This window comes from Pteropus medius, unplaced genomic scaffold, assembly GCF_902729225.1.
Source record: "Pteropus medius unplaced genomic scaffold, Ma_sr-lr_union100, whole genome shotgun sequence".
NCBI lineage: Eukaryota > Metazoa > Chordata > Mammalia > Chiroptera > Pteropodidae > Pteropus > Pteropus medius.
Window position 1 is genome coordinate 3,056,746 of NW_024340692.1, and position 22,637 is coordinate 3,079,382.

At 31.0% G+C, this 22,637-nt stretch overlaps 1 protein-coding gene and 3 pseudogenes across 5 annotated transcripts in view; 2 read left to right on the forward strand and 2 right to left on the reverse strand.

Moving 5' to 3' along the window:
* CNTLN (centlein) overlaps positions 1-22,637 on the reverse strand; it is a 255,643-nt gene that overhangs the window by 109,180 nt on the left and 123,826 nt on the right. For all 5 annotated transcript variants that reach the window (XM_039870922.1, XM_039870887.1, XM_039870754.1 and 2 more), the window contains 4 exons: positions 18,554-18,730; positions 16,639-16,764; positions 10,452-10,573; positions 8,992-9,111 (listed from right to left, as the gene is read on the reverse strand). In XM_039870922.1, coding sequence (XP_039726856.1) covers positions 8,992-9,111; positions 10,452-10,573; positions 16,639-16,764; positions 18,554-18,730 — 545 coding nt within the window. The remainder of the gene's footprint in view (positions 1-8,991; positions 9,112-10,451; positions 10,574-16,638; positions 16,765-18,553; positions 18,731-22,637) is intronic.
* Positions 1,273-1,391, forward strand: LOC120596201 (uncharacterized; annotated as a pseudogene).
* Positions 4,679-4,797, forward strand: LOC120597544 (uncharacterized; annotated as a pseudogene).
* Positions 6,650-6,767, reverse strand: LOC120590848 (uncharacterized; annotated as a pseudogene).

A 22,637-nucleotide genomic window follows, 5' to 3' on the forward strand; every position in this document is an offset into this window, starting at 1 on the left:
AAAATTCTTGCTTAAGAAGATAGGGAGTCTTGCTTTGAAGAAGTAAAAATACAGCTGAACTTTTCTACCATAATATTTTTATTTTAGTTCCTTAAGCAAATATTATTGAATTTTATAAAATAGTCTTTGAAATTATGGCCTATATATATTTAACATTTAACCCAAAAGAGAAGCAAGTACTATATTCTGAGCTATGCCATTGATTTATATAATTTTACATTTTACCATTAAAGAAAAATTATCAAAGATCATTGAAATAAAGAAGACTTTAACTAGTTATGATATATGGGCTAAAATTCCTTACTTCTACAAAATAAAATTGAAGTTTTTAATTATGAATTCTAAACCCTTAACCACTGACCCCAACTCTAACTGCCTTCATTGACAAATTCATTAACCAGGATTCTCAGCATCAAGTAGGAAAAACATCAGTAATTTTTGTGAATATTTTCCATTCTCATACTTATTTTCAGTTAAGAAACAAAAGTGAAGCAGAAATGGTAAGATATTCAAGTGTGTTATATAAAAAATTTAGATTTTAAGAGCAATGGAAAGATAATTCCATTTCAACAGGGGAGAGATATGCTCAGTTTTGTATTTTAAAAGATCACTGCAGCACTGGGGAAAAGTGGATCCAAGGGGATAATAGTGGATGTAGGGAGGTATTTACAAGTTTATTCTAGTTGGCGAGGGACGATGTGGTAATTTGGATAAGGGCACTGATAATAAGAAAGAAACAGACCTATTCTAGAGATAATTGTGATGTAGAATCATTAAGACTTGGTGTAGACTGTTAGAAGGTCAGATAGAGGAAAAATCTGTTATAACCCCTTAGGTTTCTGTTTTGAGCAAATGAACAATCATAATGCCATTTTCCCTACTTTATGCTGCTACTATTCCCTTACTATTGATCTTACTACACTTTTGCCTGTTTTTTCTGCTGTGTTGCGAGGTCCTAATGAAAAGGGTGGCATATGATTTCTCTTTGTTTCTCTGCGCCTTAGCAGAGTGTCCAGGTGCAAAATTTTATATAGGTTATAAATTAGGATAAGAAGACCAAAATTACCTACCCAATGCAAGCTCTTGGTTTATTTAGCCAAGGATATAGAAAACATATAATAAATATCAGCATAATTTCCTTTCTCTTCTAGGGTTCCTAGCAAGGACATGCCGGATGCTGTATAAAAAATGCTTGATTGCTTGATACTCTATGGCACCCTTTTTATAGTTTTATACCATTAGTCAGAAAGAACGTACAGAAATGCTTTTATAGTCTATAGCCATGCTACCCTGAACAAGTACAATCTCATCTGATCTCGGAAGCTAAGCAGGGTCAGGCCTGGTTAGTACTTGGATGGGAGACCACTCAGGGAGACTAGGTGCTGTAGGTGTAAAAAGGAAAAAAAAAAATTAGAGATTGTAAGCTGACAAGATCCTTGCAATCTGTGAGGTCAACCAAGGGTTACCTTGCTTAAAAGAAAAAAAGAAAAGAAAAAGAAAAAAAGAAATGTTTTTACAGTAATGTTTTTGTTTAGGAGAATGTTAACATGACTTTGTTAGTTCACAAATCTAATTTAGTGTCAGTAAGGCAACATCCTCAACTAAATGAAAAAGCTGAGTGAGCCTACTAGCATTTCTGAAAGTTTTCCTTGCCTCTTTTATCTAGCATCCCAAAGAGTGGTTTTACCTCGCCAGTACATGGAAGGTACCCCTAAAATAAACATTATTGTTTAAAATTATGACTCTTCAGTACATCTCTGTATATTCAGTCCCTAACTTAGTGCCTGGCTCTAAATTATATTGTTTAAATATTGACTAAATAAGTAGATGAATAAATACATAAATATGTGTTAAATGAATATTGAAGGAATAAGCCAATTTATCAGTTCATTGAAGATTGTTACGTTCTTGGTCTTTTTGTTAAACTATCATTATGATATAATAATTAGATATATTTTATAAACCTAAATGAATTATTATAGGAACTCTATTCCATGCAACTCTCTTAAGTCCTCAAACTATAGCAGCAACAAATACTTCTGACCATACTCAATGGTAGATACACTATAACATGGTAGGATCATTTTTTTTAATCATATTTTATAAACTTAGAGTTGCCACATACCATTTTTATTAGGATCTTGAAAAGTTCATTCAACTTTTAAGATTAGATTTGGAAGTACTTTTCAAATTTAGTTTAAAAGTATTTTTAGTAGTACATCTTTTTTATGTGTTCTAGCTTTAATTTTAAAATATAGTTATTCTTGCATAAATAGAGGTAAATTTTACTCCTTAAAACGTCAGGGCTAAGTATTAAACTAGATCCTAATTAATGTATGACACAAAAATAAGACTTCCTAGTCCACAGAAAAACAAGCTGAAATTTCTGATCCTGACAAGAAGGAATAGATGTATTTATCCCTATTCCTCCTACTAATTAAATATAAAAACTCTGAAATATAATATATAAAACAAACATAAGACTCTGAAAGGCAGGGAGAAGAAAAAAAATAGGATCAGGATTTTTCGAGTAGAGGAACAATACTAAAGTAACAACTCATGGTGATAGGTTCCCTAGCTTTTTTCTTTCCTCTTAAACATCTCAAACTAGGTACTGAAGAAACCTACAACCCAGAAATGCCAATGGACACAAACAAAAAAGTCTCAAGAACAGTCTTGTCTTCTCTCTCTAGCCAAAGAACTGGGAATGGGGCAGACTAGCAGGACAGAATCTCGTTGATGATAACCACAACTGGAGAAAAAAAAAGGAAACAGCCTTGCTCTCACTGTCAATGAAGGCCAAGTGAGAAGCCTGGACTTCCACCAAGATCAAGTGGTAATGAAGCACTCCTTTGCACCACCTTTAATGCAATGTCAGCAAGGACGAAGTTAGGAGCTAAGAATCCCACCCCTTCCTGGCAGTAATGATGTGACCCTCTCTCTCAGACATGATATCATCAGAGGTCTATTAATATAAAAGATTTAAATAAGCCCAAGAGTCTCGAAACAATACTCCAAATGTCTAGTAGACAACTGAAAATCACTCATCATACCAAGAACAAAGAAAATCCCAACTTGAAGGAGAAATCATAATTAAGAAATGCCGCCACCAAGATAATGCATAAGTTAAAATTACTTGACAGGATTTTAAAGTAGCCATGATTAAAATGCTCCAAAGAACAATTATGAATGATGTTGAAACAAATAAAAGAATCTCAGCAAATAAATAAGAGATATAAAGAAAAATCAAATGTAAATCTTAGAATTGAAAATTATAAAACCAAAATAAAAATCACACTGCATAGGCTCAATAGCAGTAATGACAGATTTAAGAGGAAAGAACCAGTGATCTTGAAAACAGATAATAGAAATTACCCAATTTGAATAAGAGAGATAAAATATGAAAAATAAAGTGAACAGAGCCTCAGGGACCTGTAGGACAATATTAAATGATCTAATATTCATAAGAATAGAGTCCCAGAAGGAGAGAAAAATATGGGGCTGAGAAAAGTATTTGAAGAAATAATGACCAAAATTTTCCAAATCTACAAAAGTACAAATCTAGAGATTCAAACTTATAGAATTCCAAACAGGATAAACCCAAAGAAATCCAAACAGGATAAATCCAAAGAAATCCATGCCAAGACATATCACAATCAAACATGTGAAAAGAAAAAGGAAAAATGATTAAAAGCAGCTAGAGAGTATGATGCATTACCTTCAGAAGAACAATGATTCAAATAGCAGTATAATTTCCATCAGTAATCATGGAGACCAGAAGGAAGTGGCGAATTTTCAAAGTGCTAACAACAAAAATTGCTAACCCTGAATTCTCTATCCAGTGAAAATATCCTTCAGGAATGAAGGCAAAATGAGGACATTATAGAAAGAAGAAAACTTAAGAGAATTTGTTGCTTGCCAACCTACCCTAAAAAAAGGTCTAAAGGTAAATTTTTCAAACAGAAAAAAAAAATGGTAAAAGAAAATTCGGAAGGTCAGAAGTAAAGAATAAAAGGTCAGAAGGAAAGAATAAAAATATCTCTAATATATTTATCAGTAAAACTATAGGCTATCCCTCTTTCAAAGTTTTAAAATTATGTTTGACAGTCGAAGCAAAAATTATAACAATATCTAATGAGTTTTTAAATGTATTTAGAGAAAATATTTATGACAGTTATATAATAAAGGGGGGAGTAGAAAGGGACATATATAGTAGTAAGGTTTCTACATTCCTCTGAAAGTGGTAAAATGCTGATACCAGTAGACTGTCATAAGTTATGTACATATAGCCCTTAGAGTAAACACGAAAAAACTAATTCAAAAAGATATACTCCAAAACTCTATAGAGAAATTAAGAGGTAATTCTAAAAAAAAAAATTCAAGTAACACACAGGAAGGAAGGCAAAGGGAAACAGAGGAAACAAACAAAAGAAATAATAACATGGCAGACTTAGCTCTAAAATATCAATAATGTAAGATATAATGTCAGCATGGAAAAATGTAACTTATTTCTATACACTTGCAATATATAATTAGAAACCAAAATTAAATATACAATGCCATTATAATAGCTCTAAAATTTAAATACTTTGGCACAAATCTAACAAAAGGATTAGACATATAGAATCTGCATGCTAAAACTAAAACACTGATAAAAGAAATATCAATAAATTAAGAGGTCTACGGCCATGCTACCCTGAATAAGCCCAATACCGTCTGATCTCAGAAGCTAAGCAGGGTCGGGCCTGGTTAGCACTTGGATGAGAGACCACCTAGGAAGACCAGGTACTGTAGGCATAAAAAATAAAAAAATAAAAAATAAGGGATTGTAAGTTGACAAGGTCCTTGCAATCTATGAGGTCAACCAAGGGTTGCCTCGCCTGAAAAAAAATTAAAAATTAAATATTAATTAATTAATTAATTAAGAGACATGCCATATTCATGGAATAGAAGACAACATAGTTAATGTGTCCGTTTTCTCCAAACTGATCTATAGATTTAACACAATTTCAATCAAGATTTCTACATGACTTTGGTAGCTGTAGCTATATTTTTTTTTATCTTTTTTTGTAGCTAAGACTTACATGAAAAAGCAAAGGGACTAGAAAAGCCATAACGATTTTGAAAAAGAATAAAGCTGTTTGACTCACACTAAGTTTAAGACTTCTTAGAAAGCTATAGTAATTAAAACAGTGTGGTGTTCACAAAAGCTTAGGTACTCAGATTAATGGAAGAAAATAAAGTCTTGAAATAGACCCACAGAAATATAGTCAGTTGATATATTTGACAGTTACAAAGGCAATTTATTGGAGAAAGAAGTCTTTTCAAAAATGATGTTGATACTATTGAACATACATTTGCAAAAGACATAAACTTCAACCTTTAACTCATAACTTGCACAAATATTAGCTGACATGAATCACAGAGCTAAATATAAAACTTTTAGAAGAAAACATGGAATAAAATACTTGTGATCTCAGATCTGGAAGATAGTTATTAGAAGATAAAAAAATAAATTGGACTTCAAAATTAAAACTTTTGCCATGCAAAAGACATTGTTAAGAGAATAAAAAGGTAATCTATAGAGTGAAAGAAAATATTTGCAAATCGCACATTGGATTAAGAAGTTGTATAAAGATTTTATAGAGAACAATTATTGTTTAATTGGTTTACTAACCAATCAATTATTTTAATGGGCAAATGATTTGAAGACATTCATCAAAGAAGATATAAAGACAGCAAATAAGCATGTAAAAAATCATTGATACCATTCACCTTAGGGAAATGCAAATTAATATCACAATGAGATAGCAATGCACACCTACTAAAATGGTCTAAAAAATGACAACGCTAAGTGATGCCAAGGATGTGGAGCAACTTGACTCACATGCATTCCTGGTGGGAAGGAAAAATACTAAATCCACTCCGGAAAACACTTTGGGAGCTTCTCACAGAGTTATACATACGACCTAATAATGCAACTCCTAGGTATTTACCTTAAAAAATCAAAAAGTTACGCTCATACAAAAACTGCATACAGCAGTTCTATTCATAATTGCAAAAAAAACAAAGGCACAAAAGTTCTTCAGGGATGAATAAACAAACTGTGGCACATTGATACAACAGAATACCACTTAGCAATTAAAAGGAACAAATTGAATGAATCAACACAATAAATCTCAAAGGCATTTTGCTGAGTAAAAGAAACCAATCTCGAAAAGTTAAAGCTTGTATGATCTCATGCATATGACATTCTGAAAAAAAGGCAAAGCTATAGCAAGAAAGAACAATCAGTGACTGGCAAGTATTAGGGATGGTAGAGGATTTGACTATAAAGGGGCAGAACAAGAGAATGTTTTGAGTTAATGGAACTAATTTATATCTTGATAGTGGCAGTAGTGACTTTAAACTATTGTACTAGATAGGTGATAGATGATAAATAGAGAATAGAGATATAGATGTAACACTGTATGTGTTATAACTCATAAAACTGTATGCTAAAAACTCAATGTACTATATATAATTTTTTTTTTTTTAGGCGAGGCAACCCTTGGTTGACCTCACTGATTGCAAGGAACTTGTCGGCTTACAATCTCTTTTTTAAATTTTTTATGCTTACAGCACCAGTCCTTTATCATTTATTTTTTACGTCTACAGCACCTGGTCTTCCTAAGTGGTCTCCCATTCAAGTACTAACCAGGCCCGACCCTGCTTAGCTTCCGAGATCAGACGGGATAGGGCTTGTTCAAGGTGGCATGGCCGTTAGACATAAATTTTTTAAAGTAAAAAATCTGTCATTAATAAACAAACCTCAATGAATAAAAGATTGATATTTTGTAAGTCTTATTGTTTCACCATGATATTTTTATTTCTATTTTTAACATATTTCATTAGAACATTTAATACAGAACACAATTCCAAGGAAGCTTCCTAGAGTAGAAAGTCTGATGTTCTCATTTAATTCACCTAGTAGATTGCCTGTCACACAGTAGCTCAAACACAGCTGTTAACTGATAAATGTTTCACAAAATAACTCTCCCTCCAAAAATATTATTATATGGTTTAAAGTTTATATCAATTATTTAGCATTCTTTAAGGTTATCTACCCAAACTTCACTACTTTAACTGAATTAAGAATTATCTTTACAAATGGCTATCACATTAATAAATTTAAACAGATTTCAGAGGGGCAGAGAGTTCCACATCTTTAGTAATGGCTCTTAGCATTTAATTTAAAGTACATGTATACGCACAGCCGAGTAAACAGACCAGGATTCTAACGGTTCCCTAACTCTCTTAAAAGGAGTTATAATTTTTCTTTAGTTCAATTTCATTAATGAATTTAAAAAATCTCCACTTAGCTAATCTCTTCTTGATATTTTTTTGCATAAATGAGACATTGCAATTAGATTAGTTCTCCTCACCTAACTCATTTTGTCCAAAATTAACTTTTGTTTATGTAGATAAAAAGAATGTTAAAGATTATTAAAGTATTGATATATACTACAACATGGATAAACCTTATGAAAACATTATGCCAATTGAAAGAAGCTAGTCACAAAGGAACACATATTGTATAATTCCATTTAAATGAAATGTCTAGAATAGGCAAATCTGACACGGAAAGTAAATTAGTAGTTACCTAGGGCTGAAAATGGTAGGTGGAAGGATTGGAAGGTGCAGTTAATTGGTGTTAGGTTTTGATGAAAATGTTCTAAAAGTGCACAACTCTTCAAATATACTGAAAGCTATTGAATTGTTCACTTTATATGGTGAATTATATGGCTTATGACTCATATCTCAATAAAGCTATTAAAATTATCAGGGAATACTTCTGGGACAAATCCATAAAATAATTTTCAAGATATGAGAGTTTATTACCAGTATCAAACATTTACCACTAATAGAGTGTAGTAAACTTTAAGAGGAAAATTAACATGATCATTTCCTCAAAAGTTTATCATTGCATGCAAAAGGTGGTACTCTAAAGTTACATGTGTTGTCATACAGCATGTAGAATATAATTTTGATTTATAACTAAGAAAATTTAATGATATTTAATAACATTATACCACATAATACTAAATTCTAATAAGTAAAAGATATCCGGCCTTTCAAAAAATTACATGGTATGAGTGTCAAAAATTAACTCTAAATGAAGAAATAGTTAAGTAGAAAAAGAGGCTAATTATGTTGGTCTATCTCCTATTTGTTTCAAAAAAAGCGCTTGCTTTTTAGCAAGCTAAATATAATAGCCCGTAAATTATAAGATCAAGGAAGCAAACTGTATGTTTTCTAAAATCTGGGTATCCTTCATCAAGTTTTATACTTAGGGCAGCTAAAAGACCTATGCAGAGGGATCAGCATTAAGCCCAAAGGACAGGCACTGCACAGCTAGAAAGCAAGCAATTCCCTCGTGTCTTTTGCAGGTCACTACCAAGGACCATGTTAGCAGATCCATACCAGACCCTTAACAGGCAGTTCTGCTGCTACCAGTAATTAGCTTGGACAGCTCTGGCTCCAAGAGTAGCAGCAAGGCTACACCATAATGAGCTCAGCTGGGATTAGCAGGACAGGGCAGGGAACCAAGAGAGCTCAGGCATTCTGCATTGCGTATGTATCTAGGAGATCAAACAAGGATGGCTGGCTAGGTTATCCCCTCTCCACCTCATTCCAAAAATGAAGCACGGCAGTGTCTAAAATACAAGCTAATGAAGAACGACACCTCCAACAGATGAGAGCCACATTAATTAACACAATCCCTAGATCATATTATACAGTTTCAGCTAGAGCTAGCAAATGTGCAACTTGTTATTGCATTATAAATATATATTTTAAAAAGCTAGTCCTTTTTCTTTTAATTTTATTGGCAAAAAAAAAAAGATTACTTCATTTCCAAATTTTATAAGATATTTCTCTCATGGCCTTTAAGCCACAAAAATTGTCTCCCAAATGTTTATCTAAGTCCATATTGTTAAAAAAGAAACTCACTTCTGAATCATTAGCTCCTGGTTTTCCCTTCTGAAATAGGCCAGTTCATTCCATACAGCATCAGAATCTTCTTGTCGAAGTTGTTGGGGATCTGCTCTCTTTATTTTTCTGATTTCAGTCCTATATTTAAAATGAAGTTGCTTTCTTCCTTAATATGTTCGAAGTATAATAAAAATTCGTTCACAGATTCCCTAAAATTAAAAAATATCTATGCCCAAATTTCTAATTTAAGATCATTACTTATGGAATGAATTTCCTAAAACTTAAGTACATAGAATTTAAAATCTTATAATTTCCTAAAAAGCTAAGCTGCTACTATGGAAGGAAAGCTTAAGCAGATACATGATATTCCATTTCTCTCATTCATTCTACTAGTATTAAATCATACAGTATAGGACTGTCATGGTTTCTAAAAAAGACTATAAGCAACCAACTCATCTAGAATTTGCTACCAACTAATATGAATGTGGTATATTTGTTCTATATTAAAACAAGCTATCAGCAGTGAATACATCAGAAAGTAGTTTTCACAGTTCTAGTGAATACTAAAAAGTTAGGTGAGTATAGTCTAAATACAGGACAAATTGTTTTATCACTGCTTTACTGACAAGTGATATGAAACATTTTCCAATCTTCAGTGAAAAAAATTAGATGTGACAATTACCTACAAAACATGCCAAATGCCCTTTATGTTTTCATTCTCTGTACATAAAACACACTCTTCATTTTTATTTTATAAAAGTGCTGTACTGGCCAATTTAGAAACAGTATTCCTCTATAGAACAGACCAAGGTGTATCATCAACACTGCCCTAAAGGATCCATCTCAAAAGATAAGAGGGTGGTAGATTTTCTGTACTCATTCAGTCCTTTGCCCTCTGCTGATACTGTTAACAGGGGAGCCACTTACAACTAACCAAGATCTGAACACCTGTTCAAAAGCAATTGAACTGAGACCGCCAATTCATTCAGACAAGCTGCAGAATAAACTGGTGGATAGTAAAGATTTTCAAATTGCATACTAGGTTGAAATATTTTTAAGATATCTAACTATGTATGTGAATTTCATATTTCTCTTGTCTTTCAATTAAAACTTAGTTTTTGAGTTATAAAAATTATAACACCAGTATTTATCCAAAGTAGATTTCCAATCAGGTGACTGTTAACTATTTTTGCTTTAAGTTATATACTTTTATTAAGCTACTCTACTGATATAAAAATGTATACGAGAATTTATAATTACCTATGCTAATGATTTCTGCAAATGATAGGAAAATCTATAGTTACTGCTAGCATCTTTCTGTTTTCATTTATTATATTCTCTCTTTAAAAATTCACAATAAAGATTTGACTACCAAATAATTTATTTAAAATCAAACAAAAGCCATTAAAACACCTATATGATGCTACTTCATTCCATTTAATATTTAGGAGAATGTCTTTATGAGCTATGTAACTCACGTGCCACTGCCTTCTTCCCACTGTTTTAATTGCTCTTTTACTGCTCTGTAGTTGGTCTGTAACATCTGTAGCCTTTCCTTGCGTTTTTCATGGGCATCTCTTAGCTCATCATTTTCTTGGCTCTGAAGAACACAAAAAAGCAAGTATACAAGTTTGAAGAAAGCATTAATGTTATGTTACAAATAAAGGTTACTCATCTAAATATGAAATTTGGAAGAAAATAGAATGTAAATATGAATGAATTTATAAAACTTATTTAATTTAAAAAGAAAAGGAAAAATTCCTAACGTCACAGAATAGTTTTCCTTGATAAATTCAATTGACTCACTGCATTTTCTTTAAAGCTGCTTAAGTAATTTCAAATTTTTGCTATCAAATTACTTTCCTTTCCCTGTTATTAATTAGTATACATACAAATATTTATGAGCTACAAGGATTTGTCCATACATAAAGCATGATTATTTTGTTAGTTATAAGTACATATATAATTTGTATAAGTGAGTAGGAAGACCAATTCTTCGCCCATGTATTTATGATTAGTTTGTTATAAGGCACAAGGATTCATAGGAAGAAGAAAATCAGCTTGGACCTGTTAAGAATAGCATACTTTAAGCCTTTTTGGGTTGTACCATGAAGAACTGAAATGGGACAGCCAGGCTTAGTACTCTTAAAGAAGTAATGGGATATAGACAGTCCAAATATTACTAAGTTAAACAATTATAGTCAGTGACTTCTGAATGTTTTAAATAGAGCACATGAGATAAATCTTAATTTTTAGATACGACCACAAAATGAACTTACAAAGGCCAAATTTTCAGTTGAGAGGATATATTATATCACTTACGAACTGTGTTTCTCAAAGTTAAATAAGTAACTTCTTGAGTTTTTTACCTTTGAGAATTTCAAATTTGTTTTTTAAACTTTTTCATATTTCTGTATGAAGGAATTTGTATTTTATTTAGTGGGGAAAACAGGTACTCTCTAATAGTATAGCGAAGTGAACTGAGTAGGCACATGGCAGTCAGAATGATCTGAATCCCATTCTTTAAGCATTCTCCTGTTAGCTGCATAATCTTAACAGTATTTAAATTAATTCAATTTCTTTTTCTGTAAAATATAAAAAAAGGACACAGAGATTTAAATTATGATGACTAAATTAAATGAGCTAACGTATAGGTACTGTCCTTGCCTTATAGAGGCACAGAGCAAGTCAGCTTCCTTCCCTCCTCTCTTTCCAGGTATTAACACTAATGCCCTTATCATTTACAAGCCAAATTCACTGTTTCCTTGACCATCTATCTCTCATATCAACAGTGAGGTAATACTTCACAGAGTTTGCATTATTGTATTGCAATTCTACCTGTCTCAACAGCATGGGTATTTTGTCTACTTTAAATATATGTCTAATAGGATAACTTAATTCTCTTAAATAGTTATTAGGAAGGATTTGAGCCCTGTGCACACCAAGTGATCTGTATGTCATATGGAATGGAAGTACTTGATAAAAAAGCATGAGAATGACATCATTTGACAGGGGCAATCAGAATAAATGTTATCCTAAAGAATTTCAGAAGACAAATCACAATCACTGAAAACTTGCTAAAAAAGTAACATGGTTTAATACCATGGTTAAAAATTCAGGATACTGAATTCAATTTTGTTCATTTCAATAGAAGAACCATATATTAAGAGCCTATTACATGCAGGGTGTTAAGTGCCAATAAGAGTTCAAGTCCCGCAACTCAATGTTACTAAGTTTTACTTTGACATAGTTACTTAAATTCAGTGTGTTTTAGTAGCTCTATTTTCAGAATTGAAGCTATTTATATGTCTTCTTCTAGGAAATAAAGAATGACCTTGAGTTTCCCATACTGTTGTTAAAAAAATCCAAATATCATTTCACTTCTTTGAACAATAAGCTTTCTAATCTTAAGTATGGGAAATAAATGAATAATTCAAATTAGCCAAATAGAAGACTAGTATTTAATGTTGATGTCATCTCATAAATAAACATAAGTTACTTATGTTTATTAGGATTCCTTAAGAATGTTTATTAGGAATTTAAACAAGACGTATTATAAATTAATAAAACAATTATAAGAAATTTACAGATATTAGAAAAGATTCATGACAAAACATAATTTTAAAATAAACTTATTTTACTTAGTTAAAATTTCAAAAATAGCCTCTTGTAACCATTCTTCATTGAATCAAATCCTTCTCCATAAACTGATATCTTACAATGAATTCCTTAAAAATTATTACATACAAATTCAGTGGTTTTGAATCATTAAAAGTCTGTTTTAGAGTTCCTAGAAACTCTGAGTAAACAGAACCTAAAAGATTGTCCAAAAGGTAAAAATTAATAGAATGGGATAGCAAATTTTTTTCTATTATCTTTCACAATAATCTTCTGTTGAATTAATGGAATGAATTGAGTTTCTTATTGTTAGTACTGTTATTATTTTAGCATTTTTCTGTTCTGCCTCAGCTACCATTAATCACTGAATGTATACCCACTGTTTTCCTTAATCAACTATATTATGCTATTAATCCAAAGATTAAAACTCAATACAAATTTTCTGAGTCCTATATTTCTAAGGCACCCAACTCTAGGTTGCGGACTCCTATGGTCTGTGGCCTGTTAGGGACCTGGCCACACAGCAGGAGGTGACTGGTGGGCAAGCAAACAAAATTTCATCTGTATTTGCAGCTGCTCCCCAGTGCTAGCATCACCACTTCAGCTCCACCTCAGATCAGGCATTAGATTCTCAAAGGAATATTGGTCCCTGGTGCCAAAAAGGTTGGGAACTGCTGCATTTCACTTACGACATGCCAGGCTCTGTAGTAGGCATATTACTTAATCAAAGCACTTGATGTGGCCACTTCTAATTCCTAAAACTTTAGTGTAATATATTCAAAATTAGAGAATAGTTTGGCTTTCCTATTGTATTTAAATAAGTGGCTCCTTCCATTAAGTAGGGATTATAAGAAAATAGTTTATAGATAATCTTTAAGTTTTAATTTTATATGCTTTATAATTCACTATACATAACTCTATACATAATTCTTATTAAATTATTAAAACTTAAACTATTAAAAATAAAACCAAACTGGAGGTTATTTGATAAATCAATTTAATAGAAATAATTTATAATAATAATTATTTTTAAATAAAGTTTCATCATTGATTTATGCTCTATAATGCTGATATCCAACTGTAAAACATGGGTTAAGTTAATCTGAGACTACTCTTCTTTCAACTTATTTTAGAAATAGATAGTAAAATTTTACATAAATATAAATATAAGATAGATAATTATATATAGTTTAAAGAAAAATGTTTTTCTCTATTTTACTGCATGAACAGATGTTGGCTGAAGTCTTTAGTCAAAAGTTGGATATCTCAAAAGACATGTTTAAAAAAAAATCAAAATACTTTTTTACAATATTCTAACAAATATAAGTTAACTGTAGTTTGTACTACAATTTTTTAAGTACTACTTTGCCTAAGTCGAAACTACAGTACTTCATTTGGAAAATATTAGCCCCAAAGTTCTTATGACAAAACCAAGTATAAGGACTTAAAAATACTTTTAATTTCATTAATTATTACATTTTCCTAAGGGGCCACACAAAAATATTCCATAGGCAGGGACTGAATTACATCCATTTATTAGATCATTCAATAAAACATTTAGTGAGTAACTTCTATGTATTTTGCAATTAAACTAGCTAAACTAGAGGCTCTAATTTCTGTGTGCAAATAAGTCTAAATGACTAAAACATTAGAAAATAGGAAAGTTGTGTCAACTGACTTTCCAAAAATCATATTTGCAATTCTACTTTTGAGTTCATAAGAATAGAAATGAAAAAAGATTATATAAAAAGAATTTTACTCTGAAAATAAACTTGAGGCCTCATGCAAGAGCTTTTGTTAGGTAAAAGGAATGAGCAAATAAATTAGTATAATGCTTCTGAGACTCTGAAATAAGAAATTCAAGAGGTGAAAGAGACTAGATCTAAAAATGTCTGAAAATGGCTCTACTCCTACCTGCCAAAAACAAGAGATTATCAAAGACTCACAGACTCTGGGTGCAAATGAGTGTAAATCCTCTACTACTAAATGGGATACGTGATGGGTAATTTTATGTGTCAACTTGACTGGCCCAATATTCGGTTTATCATTATTTCTGGGTGTATCTGTAAACTAGCAGACTGAAAAAGCAGTTTGTGCTCCCCAATGTGAAGTGAAGGGCTTCATCCAATCCAATGAAGACTTAAATAGAATAAAAAGCTGCATGAGAAAAAATTCTTTCTTTCTGCCTGACTGTCCCTGAGCTTGGACATAGGTCTCCTGCCTTCACACTCATACTTGGTTTGGGACTAGAACTTACACCATCAGCTCTCCTGGTTCTCATGCCTTGGAATTCAGACTAGACCTTTACCATTGGCCCTCCTGCATCTCCAGCCTAAAGACTGCAGATCTTGGACTTCTCAGAGTCCATAATGGCATGAGTCAATTCCTTATAGTAAAACAATCCCAATCTCTCAATCTCTCTCTCTCTGTCTCTCTCTGTCTTTCTCTCTCTTTCTCTTTATATATATTCTAAATATATGTATTCTGAATATATATGTGTATGTTATATATAATATGTATTATATATGTGTTATATATGCATGTACATATACATATATACATATATTCTGAAATATATATGTGTGTGTTATATGTATGTAAGTATATATATATGTATGCATATTATATATAATATATACATATATATCTCAGAATAATAATGTCTCATTAGGAAAGATTAAAGGGTTATAGCTGATTTCTTCTGTTACTAGGAGAACCAAGATTAATACAGAATAGAAGTCTTGGTATGTGAATTTCAGGAACTATGCAAAAGGAGGATGATAGACTGGCTTCCTAAACATGCCCATGATATCCCGTACGTACCCCAATGTTTACACTAATACATCTTCTTAACTAGAGAAAGGGTCTTAAACGATAGAAACTCATCTTTTCTCCTATTGTACAAGGGACTAGCATAACGCTTGGCTAATTGCATTGCTCAATAAATTATGGAGTAAACAAATAAATGAACAAATAACTCCAAGTGTATAAATTTCAAGTAGGCTAACTGCTAGCAAGTTGAGGTCATCTGATAATTTCATTTTTAATAGAAACAATAGATGATAATTTTCTTTTTTTAGAACTAATAGTTTAATTCTGAATAAATATAAATTAACACTTAATATTTAGTGAAAAGAAAAAATATTAATTGTAGCTTATAGTTAACTATATCTCTAAACCATATTTGGTTCTAGGGCACACATAATGTAAATCAAACCTTTTTCTCTCTAAGAATAATCTATATTATATGACAAAGAATATGAGCATTAATGCATTAGATTCTAATCATGTGTAAATTGGGCTTGTCATAGAATGTCATAAAATTATTTGAGATTCAATTAAATGGTTAAATCTCAAATAGTACAGGCCTTTGGGTATTTGTGAATAAAGAATGACAGATTAACATATTAAATTCACAGAAAAAATAAAAGCCCTCAATATGGTAACATAAAATCGGTTTGATATGCAAAACTAACTTCTGCGAAAGAGAATTCAGAGTATGACTTTGAAAGTATAAACTCTCAAAGACTGGCCAAAAAAGTCTATGCTTCTTAAACAATGGGAGAACGCTGATTCAAATGTCATGTATTCTGAGGCAAATTCAATTAAAATAAAAATAATAATGTATATATATTTGCCATTTTAAGTATGTAATTTTGTTAAAAAGGACAATTTTAAGTGACTTGAGCTAGGTTAGTATAGTTTTTAACTCGCTTGTCTTTTTATATATTTATTATGTATATAAAAAATTCTCTTTCACTTGCTATAGTTCTATTTTTTGTCTCTGAGAAACTGTAAGAAATTTCCAATATTAAGCCAAAACATTCCCAAATAATTTTAAAGGGGTAAATAGTTTTCAAGAAGCAAAAATGTATTACTTTATGATCCTCAGAAATCTTAAAACAATATCAACCAATCATACATTTTTATACATATAATTAAAATCAGGAAAGATAAATGATAAGCAGTCATTTGTAAAATGAATGTTTACTTTGGTATATTTTTACCTATGCAAGGTTATTACTAAAGAAATGATTTAACGTTCACCTTTAGTTGTAGTGCCTTCTCTAAGTTTTCAATCTTTCTTTCAGCTTTTTTCAACTTCTTTAGCTCCTCTGTGTCTGCGAAAGAGCTCTTTGGGGACAAAGACCTTGAACGTTTTACAGGTGGTTCCTCGAGAATAAAACAAGGACATGGTTGAACTAGTTGGAACACTGGATTATGAAAGACATGCAAAATTAAAGAACAAGTAATTTTGAATACTAATAATGAATTATAAAAAAATCCTGCATGGAATACCAGAGAAATAACAAGCGGAATTACCACAGTGCTACCGCTAAAGGTTTCTCTGTGACTCGTTAATGAGAATATTCATTTACATTTACATTGTTTCTTTCAGAATAATGATGTCCCATTAGGGAAGACTAAAGGGTTATAGACTCAGAAATGCAAGAAACCTCATTACAAAGGAGGGGATAGAGGCTGGTCTAATTGCTCTATAAGGGTCCAAGGTTACACTTGATAGGACAACGAGAAACAAGAGGGAAAGGATTTTTTTCCCTTTGAAATAGTTTAACACACTGTGAAGTTGAAGGAACAATATGCTTGAGGAATATAAATACAACAGACAGTAGATCTTATACCATAATGACCATATGGTCATTAACTATAATGTGGCTAACTAGAGACAAGAATGTGTGTTTATATTATGTACAGCTTCATATACCAATCTGGAGAAGGAATATGTGAAAGCAACTATTAAGCTGGGCAACATATTGTTCATACTTACTGCATGTCCTTATGAAAAAGCAAGAATTTTGTTCAAAATATCCCTCCTGTTCTTTTGACTTTTGTTAAAAGCAATGAAACATCAAAGCAGTATATTTTTAAACTTCAGCAATACAGTAAGCAACCAAATTAGGCCCTATAAGGTTCTCTCTCAATTTTAGGAATGTTTTATTTCATTTAAATAAAGCTCAGTGATGTGAAACTACTCCAAAATGGCAAGAAACATTTCATGCATTTATGTTTAAATACATACATACATACAGCTCATTTTTCTGAAAATTACTAATATCAGAGGCAGTAAATAAAAGCACCACAGAAACATGGATTTAATTTTAAATGCTTTCTTTACTAAAATAGTTCATTCTACTCAGGAAAAAAAGGAAAGACTCAAAAACAATTTATCTTGAAAACACGGTTTTCTACTCTTAAAAACATTATTTTCTACTGCTGAAGTAACAAGTGTGAGAAAATATATCTAAAACTCTTTACTTTCAGGGAAATTTCAATTTACCTAGAAATAAGATATTTATAAGGTGACATTATGAAATTTTTATATTAGTTAATGTTCATAGACTTTTTTGTGGCATAACATTTTATAATATTATAAAAGCTGAGACATTAATAAACAGGAAACATACTACAAAAAATTTGCTCATTTTTCACTATAACTATGCCTTTAAATCTGAAAATATATAAATATACATATTAATGTTAAACTCTATTTAATAGTTTATATTCCATATGGGTAGTATTAAAATATCATGTCTGAATGAAAAACATTAAGATACTTTTTTCTTCTAATTAAAATAAGAATATTGAGTTAACGACTAATATCAATTATAATTTTTTACTTATATTAGTTTATCTATAGGTTAGATAGATGAAAGATACTTTCCAAAACTTTTTAATATAAGAATGTTAATTTACTGCAAAACAGATATATAATACCATTAATATATTTCATTAATTAAATCAGGAATATATTATTCAGTCTTTTATAAAAGGAAAACTCTTTACTCCCAACAATTATTTTATTGAACATTTGGCACATGATATTTTTTAAAGCCTCCAGAAAAAAAAGCAGAAAAGTAAATGCTGTTGTTCGTTTTTAACTTTATTGCTTGCCTTGCCAGCCTCATCCTGACAAATTCACAAAATGACAAAATATCCCTACCTTTTGTTTCCCTTCAGCACTTGTCAAGATGCTCTTTTCTGAGAAAACCTTGTTGGTAGATCTGTTCTCTGACAGTTTTTCATTTGCTGTTTTCAGTTTCTCCTGTAAATACTCAATTTCGGACTTCTGTGAGATCATTAAGGTTTCTAAGCTTGATAAAGATGGCCGCTGAGACACCTATTAAAAAAAGTATACATTCAAATACATTTTCCTTATATTATTTACATACATATGCAAATATCTCTATAGAATATTACATTATATGTCATAAGTATTCAGAGAAAGAAAACTTCATTTCAATAATAAGTTGTAAATCAGCATTAGCTAAACCTACATCATCCTAATAGAATGGCATTTTTCAATAAATAACCAAGAATCTGTATAAATATTTTCATGAATAATACTGTCATACAGATTTTCAAGAGAAAAAATTTAGAGCATGGTTGCATAATACACACATTGACCTATAAATTTATTATTTCAAATTTATGATTACATGCAAATGTATTTCCTTAGAAAATATTCAATCCATCATCTGATCAAGAGTTATGTAATACCTCTCTGAATATAAACCTGAGGAAAGGAAACCAATAGCACTATATGTCTAATTAGCTTTTAATGTATCACAATTTAAAAACAACAACTCAAAGAACTCTGATATTTTAAAAAGTCAATACAGTTCACAGTATTCTCTCTTGAAACGTATTCCTATGTCAGATAAATTGCTAACAGTAAGCACTGCATTTTAACAACAGAAATCATAGGAAAATAAGCTTGTAGGAAACCTGCTCATGAAAATTAGCATTCTGCAAAATTATACTACCGACTTGACAGAATTAAAATCCATGTATATATACTATTTCAAATTAACCATTTCATTTACAAAAAAAAAAAAGCAAAATCTCTAAAGCATAGTGGTAACAATTTTTGTTGATTTCCAGCAAATAAAGTAAATTCTTATGATTCTAATATTATCAGTATGAATCTAGTAGCCCTGAAAAGTTTCATTTAAAATGTAGAAAGCCCATACTTCCTAAATGATAGTCTTACAAACTATGAGAAAAATATATATGTTTAACTTTTCTGAACTGACACAACAATGGGAAATATTTTCCTTTTCTGGTTTGACTACCTTTTGTAGGAGATAGCCAAAATTTTCCTAATTCCAGTCTGTAATTTTTATGAGGAATCATCTCTGACTTATACTAACATACTTTCCTCATATATAAATCACCTGGTTTCCCAACCATTATTTTCTCATACTAATAAATATTTTCCTCAGAGTATTGTTAATATTGTACTGTTACCACACTTGCAATATAGTAAAAACTTATTCCATTACCTTGCTTTGAACATCAAATTAAAATACTTCGAGCACTTTTCTTCCAAACTCTATTAGAGGATTTTGCCCTATTCTTTCTTCCTCCTTTTAATCACTGTATAGCTTTGATTTTTTATATTTTCTTCCTATTTTGTAAGCAAATTTATGTTTAAAAATATATCCTGTGATAGGGCTGCCAATCTAAACAATTTTCAAAGACTAACTGCCCCTGTCCAGGTTTCATTAAATAAAATTATGAAGAATATGTAAAACATCCCATCATTTGCCAAAGAAATTTTAAATAAATTGTTCAAGGTCAAACAAAAATTTAACATGAAACAGGAAAATCATAACTCTAGTTTAATGGTATATCCAATAAGCAGCCCTGCGTTCTTTAATAAGTGAGTTTTCTGTCATCATTGGATTACAATGCAATAGTAAGAACGAAAAACATGACTATCCGGTCAAGAAGCTGCAATGATAAAATAATCTAAATATTCATAAAGACATTATAAATGCTCCAACAGTGGATATTGTCACTATAATAGTAAAAGATTTAATATTTAGGCAGCATTCCTTCAAAAGACCTCAGTAACCGATAACAAATTCAAATTTAAAAAAAAAATACTATGCAGGTTAGTGATTAACACAAATTCATATAGGAGTCAGGAAGATAATATTAAAAAATAAGTAAAATGGGTTGTGTTTAGTATATTTTAAAATTACTGCTTTAGAATTTGTTCAACAAAGACGCTCTATACATATTAAACACAAAGATATTCACTTCTCTACAAGGAAACTTACACATGCTCCTACTTTTTTGTAAATGTGGTCTTTTTATCATTTTTGCTAGAGATATATGCACAAGAAATCTTTCACATTTCTCTCAACATGACCATTTTTAAAAGCATAAGTGAAATAAAATGTCAAATGGACACAGCCTCACTTTGAGTGAGTGGGAAGGTATTTGTGGCAGCAGTTACACAGCTCCAGTCAATTCTTTTCATAGAGGAATGCACGACTACTGTCAGAACTACTGACTTTTCGAAAGAAGCGAGAAATACAGATTTCTACAGGAAATCTAATTTTAAAATACTGGCCGGACTCAGTTTATGACTCCTGTATTTTGAGAACTTGGTGGAGGGAGTATAATAAGCTGCTACAAATTTCCTAGGGAAATTTTGAAATATGCATCAAAGCACATGAAAATGTATCAAGCCTTTGACTTAGCATTTTAATCATGCTGAGGGTTGATACAGAAAGATATACATGATAAAATGTTAAGTGAGAAAAGCAAGTTACAAAAGAATATAGTATAGCATATAGAAATATATTTTGCCACAGGAAAAAATCTAAATGTTATAGTGGTATTTCTGAGTGGAAGGATTACATGTGAATTATTTTCTTCATACTTATCTGTATTTCCTTAACTTTTTACAATGAATATGTCACTAAATGATTTTTTAAATGTAACCTATTTCTGCAAATAAAAGAAATTAAAGTTCAATATAAAAATTAGTATAGATAATGGAAATATAAATCAAAGTCTCTCTATAATTCCATCTCTCAGAGTTCACTAATAATACGTTTCAGATACATTACCTGGACTTAAAAAAAAAAGGAAAATCATTGTAATTCTGCCCTTTAATCTGCTTTTTATTAAAAGACCTTATTTTTTCAAAGTGTGTCATACTTACAGAAAAACTGAGGAGGTACCATGGAGAGTTCTCTTATATTTCTCACTTCCACCCGCCCAATTTCCCCTATTATGCAAATCTAAAATTAATATGGTACATTTTTTACAATTAATGAACCAATATTCATACATTATTTTTAACTGAAGTCGACACTTTATTCAAACATCCATAGTTTTTACCTAATATCCTTTTCAGTTCCAAGATTCGATCCACGATACCACATTACATTTAGCTGTCATGTCAACAACTCTTGGCTTTGACAGTTTCTCAGTAGTTTTCTTATTTTCGACAAAAGTGACAATTTTGAGGCGTACTATTCAGGTATATTGTAGGATGCCTCCACTGTTGGAATTTGTCTATGTTTTTCTCATGATTAGACTGGGCTTATGTGTTTTGGGGAGGAAAATCACAGAAATACCATTTTTATCATATCATATCAAGGAAACATACTAACAACATGATTTGACTCTTGATGTTGACCTTAATCACCAAGCTAAAATGTTTGTCAGATTACTCCACTGTAAAGTTACTCCTTTGTACCCCTTTCACACATACTCAACTAAGCTGCTTTTTAACTTACTATATATATTATGTATAACGACATATACAAGGATGCATGTATATCTTCATATATCCTACTTATCCTCTTTTAAGTGGTGTTTTACAGGCTTAGGAAAATCAAGACAACTAATCTCCCTGTCTGTGGAAGTTTATTCTATCTATTGCCCTTAAAATCCTAAAATCTTTGAAAAGTTCACTTTTCTTGCTAAGAGTATTTTATAAATAAACTTTTTCCTCTAATATAAAAAAAATCCTTGTGCACCTTTTCAGTTTATAGTCTTGGAAGATAGTATGGTGCTAGACCATAGTAAATCTGATACAAAATGATCAGTGGAGTATGTGCCCAAATGCCTCCAATTGGAACTAATCTTTTTAAACTGACCATTATTAACATATAACTTCTTTTTCCCATTGATGTACAGAGGTACTTTTGATCAAAAAATCCCATCGAAGATATAGAGTAGAAGGGGAGGGAATAGGGGAAGACTTTAAGTGACATGCCAAT